Source organism: Xiphophorus couchianus, chromosome 21 (genome assembly GCF_001444195.1).
Source record: "Xiphophorus couchianus chromosome 21, X_couchianus-1.0, whole genome shotgun sequence".
In the NCBI taxonomy this organism is placed as follows: Eukaryota; Metazoa; Chordata; class Actinopteri; order Cyprinodontiformes; family Poeciliidae; genus Xiphophorus; species Xiphophorus couchianus.
Genome location: NC_040248.1, coordinates 12,997,858 through 13,011,386, shown reverse-complemented (window position 1 = coordinate 13,011,386; position 13,529 = coordinate 12,997,858). Strand labels below are relative to the sequence as shown.

The following is a 13,529-nucleotide window of genomic DNA, read 5'->3' as shown; positions in this document are numbered from 1 at the left end:
ATTCTGTAGCCCATAAATTGTCCTTTTCAAATGGTTTTATGTTCCTTTCCTGTGCTTTGTGAAGTTGTAAAGTATGAGTAATTATTTCATTATGTTTCAGTGAATATTTGCTTTATCAAATGTTTTCTTCTGTGAGAATCCTACTTTGTTTATTGTTGCCCTGTTCTGGTTTTGTTTTAGTATTTTAATTTTTTTAAAGTCATTAGATGTCATCACTAGTCCTTATTTTCAGGTCAGTATTTCAACACATGTATTATTCTGAACTTGAAAAGCTCTGTAAAGATCTTAACTCGGTCTGAAATGGGAAATAAGAAAATCACTTCAAACCACAGGAAACATCGTGTGTCCTCATGTGTCTCCTTTTTTACCAGGAGGTATTCTCACAAAAGGTGTAAAAGGTTTTTCTTGGTTAATTAAAATAAAGTTATTTTACCTAATTTTATTACCTAGTTATTGAAAAAGTTGAATATAATTTGTAAGGTTATCAATTTATCTTTCTTATTGCGTGCATTTCATTTACGCAATTGTGATCCCAAAAAATCATGAATGCAATTCACTGAAACTTGCAGAAACCTTTTGCTTTGTGTATTATCTGGTTGTGTTTGTTTTGGATCTCTGCCCTTGTAAAAAGAAACAAAGATGCTTCACAGCTCAGGAAAAAGAGTCAAATCACTTCACACCTTGATGACAGGCCAATTCTAAAAATGCTCACAAGATCTGGTCCTATGTGCAGTTTCCGTTTTGTTTGCAGATAATATTTTGGATTTGCTCCTCAGACATTCAGACCTCATTGCCAGATCAATTCAAGGTGGCAGAAATGTTTTCAAAATGAGTGGCAGGCTTGGTATTTACACTTCCATATTAATATGACAATTTTAGACAAGAATTCTGGTGTTATTTAAAAATATGCTTTAAAATTTGAAAGATAATCTCAGATCTACTGTAATATTGAAACCTATTCTATTCTTTAACAGGGATGTTATCCTACATAGAATCAGGTCGTTAACACAATAAAAAGTTTTCGGTGTGTTTGACTTGGCCACATCGAGCCAATTGACCAAAGATTTGTGATGCTCCAAATGGCGCTGGGTATCATCTCTCTGGCCCTACAGTATTTGTACAGGCCACAGTTAAATATTTGAGGAGCACATGTTGGGATGAATGGTGACACAGGATTTCATCATAAAGCCGGGAAGCATGAGTCAGCGGGGGGTCATTTTAACAGTAGTGTCAACATCATGAGATCCCTACTCCGTCCACTTGGCAAACAGTGCATCGCAGACTTTCTGAAAGGTGGGTGCTTTCTGGAAGGGGCCAGTGCTTTCTCAGAACACCTTTTCAGTCGAGTCAACACATTTTTGACATTTACTCTCTTTGATTTTACATAGTGGGTCCAAAGAAACTGGAGGGCTAGAAATGAAGCACGTGTAACTTCTGTGCTGCCAGGACCTTTTCTTTGTGTCAATATGGAAAGAGCAACGTGCTACGTTCTCGGTTTGTATTAAGCAGTCAGAAAATTTATCTCTGGTTTATATCACCATTTCCTTCTGATTCTAAGATTGAGTATTTCTTTACCCACTAAACCCCAGCTGCAAAATGTCTGATGGAAGTTTCCAAGATCCCATCTACTGGGCTGACATGGTGTATCAAGCTGGCCATCAGCTGACCGTTGCGGGGGTTTCTGTTTACCCAGCCTGCCTGTCTGTGAACATCCAACACAACTCAAACACGGTCACCTGGCAGTCCACCTGCTGTCCTGTTAGCACGTTCAAATTCAGCTAGAAACCCTGCTTAAGATAAACTAAACTAAGACATTTAAAGTAAAACAATAAGCAGTTTTCACGTTCTCTCTATTCATACATGCATTTCTGGGTTCTCGGGTTTTCTCCCGCAGTACAAAAATGTGCATGTTTGGTTAATTGATCCCTGAAAAATGTCCCAAAGTGCGAGTATGCAAGTTTCTTTGTCCTGCTCGTCAATGTGCTGCCCTGAAATGAATTGTTGACCTGTTCAGTGTACACCACATTGGCTGCTGGAGATACTCTGCAAGCTGCATTCTGCAAGGATAGAGCAGGGATAGAAAGATGTTGCCCCACCTGCACCACTCACTTTTACTCTCTTATTCCCTGACATTTCAACTTTCTGCCCAGTTTGCTTGAGGTTCTTCCTCCAATTTCTAGCTTCCCATCTCAATCGCATAAATTCACCGTAGTGCAAGCCTCTATTGCTACATCCTATGTGTTTTTCTTCTGGGTTTTCCGATGCAACTACCTATTTCCAAAGCAGACACCTGCTCTACTTCTTCTGACACAGACTATCTACCAGAAGGAGCAAAGGGAAAGGGGTTGTGGTCAGAGAAAAGCAAGCTGTTGGATGACAGATCAACAGAGGAAAATGAAAGAGTTGTTGATGCAGACTGCTTTATTTTAACAGGAGAAAAGATGAACATTTCTAATGTTTTTGGTGGTCTGACTGGATGCCAGTCACCATCTCTAACATACACCAAAAAGGTTAGGGAGGATAAATGATGTTTTAGTTGGCCTGGTTACATCCCACAAGTGGAGCAGAAGGACCAGTAAAAACGTCTTAAATGCCACATCATCGGTGTGGACAACCTTCTCCATGATGTCTCTTTTTACACAGAATTTAAGACGGGAGATTGTCCCTCATTTCAAACTGATCTGCCTGTAAGGACATTAATAAGTTCCAAAAAAGTTGCTACTTTGTTTAAAATGAAGGCTCTGAATAACATTGGTGACTTGCCATTTGGTTTTTACCTGCTTCTAAGGTACTCTGCTTAAAGTACCAAGTATTCTGCTCTTGAGCAGAAAATCCAGAAGGTGAATACCAAGCTATCAGTTCCTGACTTTAAGTACAAGCATGCTTGGGGTTATGCAATAGGACAATGGGCCAAAGCACACAAGCAATCCACTTCTGAATAGAGATAGGCACCAGCACCCCTTGCAAACCCACTAGGGATGGGCATGTTTGAAAATGGATGGATAAATAGCATTCAGCTAATTTAGGAATGTGCTGTTTTAGGGCTATGTCACTATTATGCAAATAAGCTCCTGCTAGCCAAGCTCCCCCAGCTCAATGTTTATATTAGCACCTCAGTGAAAATGGCAATAAGCAGATGCATAGTGGTACAACCACACATCTTTGACTCAGAGAATGTGTTAAGAGTTAGCTTGTGCTAAATGACAATTCATGTTGACACTGAACAACAATATGAAACACACAAGACATCATTTTGTACTTGCATCACAATCATCTGCAGATTTGTAGTGAACGGTAGGACCAGAACCTTACTTCAGTCAAAGTCTTTTAGCAAATCCTGCCATACGCTGTTGGTAGTTTTCAAAGTGACTTGTGCAAACTATAACTTTCACAGGGACATTGCAAGCAAAAATGAAACTAAGCCACGCAGCTCTGTTCTACCTGACTGTGAGAAAATGCATGGACCCATGCTCTGCATTGAAGGCCACAACAAAATATTTTCATTTTCAAGCAGCCAATGCAGAGTTAGCTTAACGTCTTGAATGAAGTGGGTGGAGCTCCACTTGGGTTGCCAGGTGAGGTGCTGGGCTTGGCTTGGGATTGCTAGGTAACAAAATTGTGATGCAACAATTTAGAGATTCTTGTGACAGGTCCTTTTGCAGACTCGCTTAGGCAAAATATTACTTTCAGTTAAAAAATGTTATCCTTTAGTGATTTTTGTTTTATTATTGTTAAGCAGCATCTTTTGCCCCTGCCTGAAAGAACAAACATTAGCTTCTCACCTTTGTCAGATGACTATGAGGAAACACTGCCATCTAGTGGATAAAACATACAATTGCTAGTTTTTGACCACACTGACAAAAGTATGGATTTTCAAACTGTTGGCTTAGAAAGAAATAAGGGGGCCTGTAATAGGGCCTCTGTTACGTAACTCTAGACCAAAAATGGCATCATTTTGGTTGATACTCAAAAACAGTAGCATGATATTCCAATGCTAATGTGCTCGTGTGAGCTAATGTTAAGTTTTTGAGTTTTTTTTCTTGACATCTCAACTCTCATGTGGCTTCGACACGTGTCTGGAATTTCCTTTGACAGCCCCACAGAGCAGCTCCTTGGACACCGAAAAACAAAAACGGCAGACTTTGTTGAAAAGTCCCTGCGTCTGTCCTTATGTGAGGCTGAGCTCACGTGAGGCGGAATCTGAATGGAGGCCATGCACATGTTAAATGTCAATTTGCTGAGGTGTGGGGAAGGCTCTGACTGGGTTAAACAGATTACTGTAAATGTTGACCTACAGGGCTTTGCCGGAGTTTTTCACTCATGGTGCTTCACATTTTTTCACCTTATGACCACAAACTTCAAGGTCAAGGAAACTATTAAGAAAGGAAAGCAAAGACACCCACTGTGTCTGTGGAAGAACTGCAAAGATCAGCAGCACAGGTGTGTAATGTATGCAAAATTTCAAGGTGTGACATTTCCCTTATTTTTATTTTCTCCTCATGTCATGCACACAAGTTAATCTCCAGTATTCTAGTTTGAATCAAAATAATTCCTGTCTTCACAGACTGAAAAGAGTGCTTGGGGGAACAGCGGGTTGCACTGACGTCAGAAGATCCTGGGTTAAAATCCTAGCCTTTGCATGAAATTTACATGTTCATGCCTGTACATGGATTCCCTCAGGAGGTTAATTGGTCTCTCTTAATCACCATGAACCTCATCCAATGACCACTGGAAACAGGCACCAGACCGCCTGTAACCAATCCTCTATACACAGTTAAGTGAACAATAATTATAGACAGTTATGTGTGGGTCAATCATAATAATAAAAAAAACATGTAATAATTGTAATGTAACAAAAAGAGAATATTTGAAACCATTGTAATAATTTAAGATACATATATTGTTTGGAAGTTTATTTGTCAAGACATGTACAGTATATTAGATTAATACCCTGCATATGTACGTTAGGCCCTAAACACATATGCAAGACTGAAAAACCAACAAAGCTTTCAGAAAGCATGAAGCCATCTGTTTGTACAATTGAAATACAGCAAAGAAAACAAGAAGTCTTTGCGAAATAAAGTGCAAAAACTAGAATATGGGCTTTCAGAACAGTTTCTATTTAAAATTTCCAACCATGCAAAATTCAGTATAAATCAAACAAGCCCATCTTTGAATAGACATATGTAAATCTTTGAAATAACAGAATTAAAATAAAACATCAGATTGATCATCTTTGAGTTTTTACATTTGAGGAAAAAATTTTAACACTTAAACATAGAATTTCCACTTTTCGTAAAACGTTTTTCATTGCTGTCCAGTCAATATCAACTTGTATTTTATCATATTGTATTTAATATTACATATATACACTGTTCTACTTTAAGGGTTGCCAGGCATAAATGTAGCATTCATGTGCAGCCGTGGCGACTTCAAAGACATTTCAGAGGAAGATCTGTAGAACCTATGAAACCAAGAAGTGATGATCCTTCCATATAACAAAATGCTGGCATATTTAATATAATATTTTTTGCTTAAATGGTAAATGTTCTGTTACATGTAACTGAAACTAGCAAACATCAGATCACAAGTACATACCTTAAATCAGCAGTAATTAAGGATGGATAAAAGTGGGACAAAACAGGCAACAGAGAAAATAGTGCTGAATAGTTGAGTTACATATAGCAGATCTGTGTAATATGATCAATAATGGTTTAAATCAGTTTAATCCAACTTTCAACTAAAGAGACTGAGCCTCTTCTTCATGTAGAGAAAGGCGAGATATGTAGCTCCCCCAAGAACCCCGACCAGCAGAGTTGTGCCTACTATAACAGGAGCGTTCTTTCTGGCGACTCGGAACGCCGCAGGAAGGACAGCAGAGATCAAGATGTTGTTGACGTGGCCCAGCACCCTCCTGAAGGCCGGCCGCTCCACAACACGCTCGTAGTATGTTTCCACGTTGACCCGGCTGCCGTTGCCCCAGTAGCGTCGGGAGAGACCGAGGAACTTCAAGCGGTGCAAGGTGACCGCCAGAGAGACGTCGGCAATGCTGAAAAAGTCTCCACACAGCCACGATGGTTTGCCTTCCTCTGGAAGATGGAAGATGAAAGACGCATTTAAAAAGAGAAATAAAAAAAAAATGTCGATGCTAAATGTTGCTTACAGCGGTTGTTTTCTGACATACCAGGTGTTTCCTCTGCTCTCCTCTGCAATTCTGTCTCCACCTGGTCCATCACACTTTCCAGTTCATCCAGGAGCTTCTTAAGATACTTCATGTTGTCATGGTCAAACAACTTAGACTACAGGGATTAGAAGAAACTTAGAATCCAGAAAAACTACTTGAGCAACTACCTTTTAGACTCCTGTCCTTCCAACCCAGACAAGGAATTAGACCAGAGGATACTTACTTATAGTTATGTAGCAACCCTGAACATGAGTATTTGGTTTATTTACTTTGGATCAACTTAATTAGATTATTTCTCTACTTTTGTTCTTTCCTTTGGTTTGTTATTTTGTTTATATTTCTTTTTAGTTCATGTAAAGAACTTTGAATTGCCTTGTTGCTGAAAATATGCTATTTAGGTAAAATTACCTTACCTTACTTTACCTAACCTTACAGAGACATTTGATTAGAAATGATTATGGAAACTATGTACCTTTATTCTATATTGCATATCAACACACACTGAAAGAAATTAGGCTTGAAATAATCAGTCTGACTCACAAATTCTCCAGTAATGCTCTCACATTGAGATGTTTTAGTTCATATTATTAATTTTAAGGCCAACCAAAGATGAAATAGTTTCCAAACATTAATGTAAGCTAAGAATGATTTTTTTTAGACTTATTCACATCTGGCACATCAAAATCAATAACTAAATGTTTTGAATCTACACTCAATCAAAACTTAAGTGTAGATCAGAAAAAATCTCCCCAGCTAATCATAGAACCTCAATTTTTTTTAGTTTAAGTTATGACCGAGTTCAGACATAGTCGAAAAGAAGTAGAATAGAAAAAGTGATTAGTCAAGATGTCTGGTTCTAAATTCCATTTTTGCACATTTGGCTCTTTGCTAATATTGTTATCCCAACTTACCTTCAAACGCCTCTGTTTTGCTACGTAAGCATCTTTAAGCTCCGGGTTCTGCTCAGCCAGTTTTGCCAGCTCCGTCTGCGTGTTTCCAATCTGTGCTGCCAACAACAAACAGCCACGAGCATCATAAGGTGTACTTCAGTGTGCAATCAGTTATTTTTATGAAAAGATTATGCTGATGGAAGGCTCTAGTATTCACGCACAACGAGCCCTTAATGGTGCCTTTGAAATGTTCCTTTTTACAAGTAATTAAAAAATACTAGCAAATATAGAGCAATCTGACTGCAGTAAAAATTAGCATGTTTGGAGGAGGCAAGGTAAAGCTTTCTGATTAAAGAATATTGTGCTGACTGTCAGTGAGCACATGCCAGCATTCATTTATGTAATACATTTACATGAATCGGTTTGTATTGGAGGACCTTATCTAAGGCTACATTTCACACGTTTCCCTTTAAACATCCAAAAATCTCCCTGTCTAGTATCTTTACAGAAATGTGGGGAAAAAGTGAAAGAATATCGAAAATATATTCTAATATTAGGACAGATATAAGGTGGTTCATCATCTTGGAAGCGTCATGTTTTGGGTTTGTTTTGCTGCCATTGGCACAGAGGCATTGCACAAAGTGGAGGGAGAGGTGATTGAGCACTATCTCAGTGTTTTAACCTATCCTCAAATCAACATCTACAAGGTTTAACATTTTATCTGGGTGAGTGTTTTAATAGGACAATAATCTCAAACACCTTTAATCCAGGAAAGTAAACAGTTAAAGTTAACTTTACCAGTTATCCCAAGAATATAGATCACATATCCTGTCAGAATAACACCATAAGTCTGTAACGTGCTAAGGAACCTTCAGTCAAATTTAAACAAGGATATGGATATTCCTATTACATGGTTCTAGAGGAGAGCGGACCATGTGTACATTGTACAAAAATCCATCCCAGAAAAGTCAGACTTATGCATCCACTCTTTGATTTCAAAGTTCATATGTTTTCTGTTGTATGTTTCTTTCAAGCCCTGAAAGAACACAAACAAATAAATCATTAAAAGCCACAAACAGGGACAACATTCATGTTTATGATGAATTTTGTATGTTAAATTTTGACTTAAAGATATCAGCTTTACTCTGTCTTTCTGAAATGTTATCAAATAACTTTTTCCCTTGACCCTTTAAATTAATAAGGATTGAAAAAATGTAAATTGTACAGAGAATTAAAAGGAATTGTACAATACAGGATGCAATATATGTAGACAGAGAAATAACTAAAATAAACAGCAGGAGTTTTGGGCAACCAATGTAATATCCAAGTAAGGAATAACAAATGGCACCTATAGGGTCTAAACCTTAAACTGCTCTGCATCTCAGGTTGCCTTACTTCGTATCGATGCAGCGGCATATGCAGGGATGTGGGAGTCAGCAGTGATCTCAGGATGAAGGATACAGCCGTGCGTGTATGCATCCATGGGCAACGAGTCTAGCAGCTCCCTGTAGTGCTGCACTCTGAGATAGTACCTGCTGCTCTCCTCAGGAACCAGCCTGGGCGTTCCCTCTGGAGACACACAGACCAAAGAAACAGTAAAAATATGGACATCAAAACAGACTTTAAGAAAAGCCGACATGTTAACACAACAGATATTCAGTCATGAAGCAAAAAACTCTCGTGATTGTTAATATACTGAAAGAAAATTAAGTACATCCTACGATTTCAAAGCTGCCCATTCTGGTCCAAATAATCCATACTTATTCAGCCTTACTAATCTGAACTTAAACATTTGACATGTTCTTAGACAGGCCTTTAGAAGACATGTGTGCAAAAAAGGCAGTTTACAAATGCAATGATGGTATGCTGACAATTGACGACGGTATATTGAAAAGATTCAATGATTAAATATTTTCAAGTTTCAACTTAAGTAATCTCATACTTGCCTGATTTTTTTCATTTGCAGTGCAGAATCTTAAGAGCACGTGGATGAATGCAAACCAAGACACACATTAAAAGCAAATTTAAAAAAAAAAAACCACACATGCAGTTTTGAACAAAACTGAACAGAAAAGTGAAAAGTAGACAAATGAACTGAAAGAAGCCAAATATTATAACACCAGATGCCTTGCTGCTCTCTTTTTCAAACTTATCAGAAAACTACTAAATTAGTAAACCTGGCCATAATTTAATCTTATTAATGAGGCCAATTGTTAAAAAGTTTAAGCGGTATGATTATTATTATTATTATTATTTTATTTTTTATGTTTTTGCAAAGTAATGTAGTCTTACCATAGCTAAAGTTATCCTCCAGATAATCTATGATTTGTGTTGGATCACAGATGACTTTATCGTTGTGGACCAGAACCGGCACCTCGCCCGCGGGGTTCAGACGCATAAACCACGGCTCGTTGTGTTCACTGAGAGGAAGGCTCACATCATACTCCTCACAGCGCAAACCTTTCTCTGCTATGGCCAGACGCACCTAAATGATAAATGTAAGGGTCAGTAGAGATCTGGGGTCAGCAGAGCTCTTCTCTTTTCATACACCTGAAATAATTTAGTCCAATATGCAACGATTTTAATTAATAAATGTCGCAAAAATATAACTTTGTCCTTTTAATAATATTTCAAAAATAATTTCGACCCGCGTTGTTCCAGTTTTCATTGCTGCAGCTGTGAATAAATCTATACCAGGGAGCTGTCCACTGACATTTGGTGCTGAAGCTTGATGACACCTACTCACCTTCTGAGAATTGAAGGACTGGGTCCAGTGATACAGCGTTAGTTTTGAGTCATTGTTACGCAACTCTGTGCCACCCTGTTGTTGCGTCTCCTCTTCTGAGCTGGCCTGTATAAGAGCTGCTTTCTCATCTTGGGTTTCAGAGCCGTTTTCCGACGCCATTTTATCTGTTAGTCTTACGAGGGGACAAGAGGATAAGTATGCGCCACGTCAAGGTTCACGTTGTTACACCCCCTGCTGGCCAGGCGTGGAACTTGGAATAAAAAGAACACATTTTGTTTTACTTTAATTTTACTCCAGTAAGTAAGTAAGCACCAGCTCAAGTCATTGAGATCAAGGGTACTCTTTAACCTTTTTTTTTGTATTTATTAGTGAACAGAATGCAATTTTACATTGCAAAACTCAAATTTCAGCCATATTACAAATTTTAACAGTATCTGATTCATTATTGTTCTTCGATCTTGTCCACTAGTGACAGCCAACGAACAGCCAAAAACGTCTCCAGACGAGGCTTGCTTTTCTTAACTGATTTCTTGTTGTTGTTGTTCTGTAATTGACATACAACAAAAGGGGAAAATGCATCACAAACTAATACACACATCTTAATGCTACCCTCAAAATGTTTCTGTAATGGAAATATAACAGAAAGAAAAATAAACACTTACAAAGTCGAAAGTTTTCCTAGGTACAAAGCACATTCAATGTTCATGAGATGTTTCTTGTTGATTAGGTTACCGGAGAAAAATGCCTCAGAGATAGTTTGCTCCCCACGGCGCTCACTCGGTCATGTTTCTGCTTGAGCAATATGACAAAGATTGTTTGCAACAAGCGTCACGCTCAAATCAAATTGAATCCACAACATTGCATGTATTTTATGGGGGATTTATTTAACAAACTGGGCAGAAGAAAATTTGCATTAAGCAGTGATTTATTATTTTTTAAAACAATAAAAATCTGAACAGTGCGATCTGTATTTTGTGTTTCTTCCCAAAGATATTGTTTTAAATAGTTTTTAATAATTTATATCCAATAACAATCATTTTACAGCAGAGGGCGCCATATTCCTTTTCTTCTCTATGGCAGCCATCTCTTGGGCTTTATCAGGCCTACAAAATACTAAATAATTAAGTTGATGGATCCACCTAATTAAAGTTGCCAGTATGATTTCCTTTCATTTTATTTTTGAGTCCCGTTGAAATTGTAATAGATTTAATACCATCAAGCCTTTTTTTTAAGAATGCGCTCTGCTTAGTGCTGTCATCACAATGATACACTCCTATTGTATATTTTTGTACTAGTCCAAAAAAAAAAAAAAAGAAATAAAGCTATAATCTCATCATTGATAATTACGGTTAAACGCGTTTGTTGGGCGTGCAGCTACTGTCGACATTTACACCTGTGGCCTGCAAGGCGCGTCTTTCAAATGTGACACAAATATAGAGGTGCCTTATTTTGGTAGGGCTGAGGCGTCAAGGCTCTTCAGCGAGGGGTGGTAGCGCGACAGGCAGAGATGAGAGTGGGAGGTCCTCTGTGGCGTGACGTCGCGATTGGCCCGGTGCCTTTTTCTTCAGCAGGGTCTCCATACCTCTCTCTCTCCCTCTGTGATCAGTGGGCGAGAGGGGGGAGACGAGCAACACACAGCGGAGAATCCGGGTGTGCGCCTCCGGTAAATGACTCCCACCATTCATACCTTTACTCTTGCCATTACGCATGCCATTTGTATTACATATCGGTGTCTGGGTTTTCTCATCCTCTGATTTATCGCTCCTCTCTAGTCATCATCATTATCATCATCCTGCTTGCCATCGTCCTTTTCCATCACAGCGCCAGTTCTGGAACAGCCCACTTCGGTCCTGGAGACGCCCGAGTCTGCAGTAGCAGCAGCAGCAGCAGCAGCAGCAACAGCAGCGCGATCTGCGTTTTTCCCTCCCCAGCCTTTTATCTGAATGACGGGCGGAAGGTTTGACTTCGACGACGGTGGTACTTACTGCGGGGGGTGGGAGGATGGCAAAGCCCACGGGCACGGCATCTGCACCGGACCCAAGGGCCAGGGCGAATACGCCGGGTCCTGGTCGCACGGCTTCGAGATCGTAGGGGTGTACACCTGGCCAAGCGGGAATACCTACAAGGGCTACTGGTCCCAGGGGAAGCGGCACGGGCTCGGCGTGGAGAATAAAGGCAGGTGGATCTATCGAGGAGAGTGGAGTCACGGCTTTAAGGGTCGCTACGGGGTCCGGCAAAGCCACAACACACCTGCCAGATACGAGGGGACCTGGAGTAACGGGCTGCAGGATGGATATGGGGTCGAAACGTACGGCGATGGCGGTAAGAACCCACAAGCGTCCTTGTGGCTTTAACACATCATGTGTTATGCAGCTTGTGTGTAGGTTGCTCAGACTCAAACCAAGAGAAGTTGTAATAGGCGACATGTTTGTTTAAATCTTCATCGGATGTGAGCTGAGATTGCGCGCTTCACTCTGCGGCCAAGAGCAAAATCCGCTCCTATGCCCCCAAAACTGTTTTTAAACTCATGTCTTTTGCGGCCTCCTTTAAAAAAAAAATAGAAGTGCATCTCATTTGGCAACTACCGGTTGCTCCTCGCAGGCAGTGGGAGGAGTGAGACTCCTCTTCAGTGGCACCATGCCTGATGAAGAGGGAGATTGGACGTCAAAGCAAATCAGCCCACTTAAAGCATAGTCTGAATATAAATGGTCTCCCTGTTATTCTCTTATTGAATATTCTATGTGGAACCATATCCCCAGCCAGCATGTACTTATGGGGCCCCATATTGACTTTGCTTAGGCTGAACTGGTATAATTTTCAGGGACTCAGAATGGGTTTCTTCTATGAGAAAGCATTTTGAACCTTTTGTAGATCTCTAAAATATACTTAGAAAATCAGCTGATTTAGCCAATATATGTAATATAATCTCTGTGGGTGCCACTTTTTACCTGTTCAGTTGACCTATATGAAATCTGTTTAAGAAATCAACTGTAGGTCATAAATGATCCACAGTTAATTCTGCTTGAGGCCCATTTATAAGTCAATTTCCTTCCAGTATAGGCCCCATATGGGAACGTTGGTTGGGGTTTTGGGAACACCCTTGTCTTATGGGGTCTGTTTGGGCCTAAGCTTAATTCAGTTTGAGGGCTGACTTCCAGCCAAATCCACAGTAATTATTACAGATTTGAGAGCTGAGCAAGCCCAAGGTATAAGAAAACTAACCAGCTGTTGAAGATCGCCCAAACTAACAAGATGCCCCCTAGAGGTCATAAATCCAGATTACAAATCTAAAAGAATATATTAATTTATTATGTGAAACAAGTGCATTGGAGAAGGATGGTGTAAAGCCCATACAAAATTAAACTCATGCATATTGAGTAATTTGTAAAATTAAACACACCATGTTTTGAACTCTGTTGAGTGGGGTTTAAACTTCACCTCTCTACAAAAAACAACCGAGTTGCACTGCACACATGAAGGCAAGCTAAAACTAGCATCCTAGGCATGGACAAGTTGCTGCTTTCGACATACACCAAGGTTATGAAAAGTAAAATATGTTACAGTTTTCTTAATGTAATGCCAAAGTACCATAGGAATATGTTACTTTACGTTTTTGTATGTACAGTACAGACCAAAAGTTTGGACACACCTTCTAATTCAATGGGTTTTCTTTATTTTCATGACTATTTATAAGGCAAGAAATCCCACT

The 13,529-nt window shown here is 39.5% G+C and overlaps 2 protein-coding genes across 3 annotated transcripts in view; one reads left to right on the top strand and one right to left on the bottom strand.

Annotated features, from left to right (window-relative positions):
- Window positions 1-4,899: 4,899 nt before the first annotated feature.
- Window positions 4,900-10,358, bottom strand: gdap1 (ganglioside induced differentiation associated protein 1). Its single transcript, XM_028005064.1, has 6 exons — window positions 9,821-10,358; window positions 9,367-9,559; window positions 8,470-8,643; window positions 7,096-7,190; window positions 6,185-6,299; window positions 4,900-6,089 (listed from the first exon to the last, which is right to left on the bottom strand). Exons 1-6 carry the CDS (start codon window positions 9,977-9,979, stop codon window positions 5,737-5,739), a joined length of 1,089 nt encoding a protein of 362 aa, XP_027860865.1. The 5' UTR covers window positions 9,980-10,358; the 3' UTR covers window positions 4,900-5,736.
- A 1,001-nt stretch (window positions 10,359-11,359) lies between these two features.
- jph1a (junctophilin 1a) overlaps window positions 11,360-13,529 on the top strand; it is a 41,357-nt gene continuing 39,187 nt past the window's right edge. For both annotated transcript variants that reach the window (XM_028005062.1, XM_028005063.1), the window contains exons 1-2: window positions 11,360-11,483; window positions 11,593-12,142. In XM_028005062.1, the coding sequence (XP_027860863.1) occupies window positions 11,764-12,142 (379 nt within the window). In that variant the 5' untranslated portion in view covers window positions 11,360-11,483; window positions 11,593-11,763. The remainder of the gene's footprint in view (window positions 11,484-11,592; window positions 12,143-13,529) is intronic.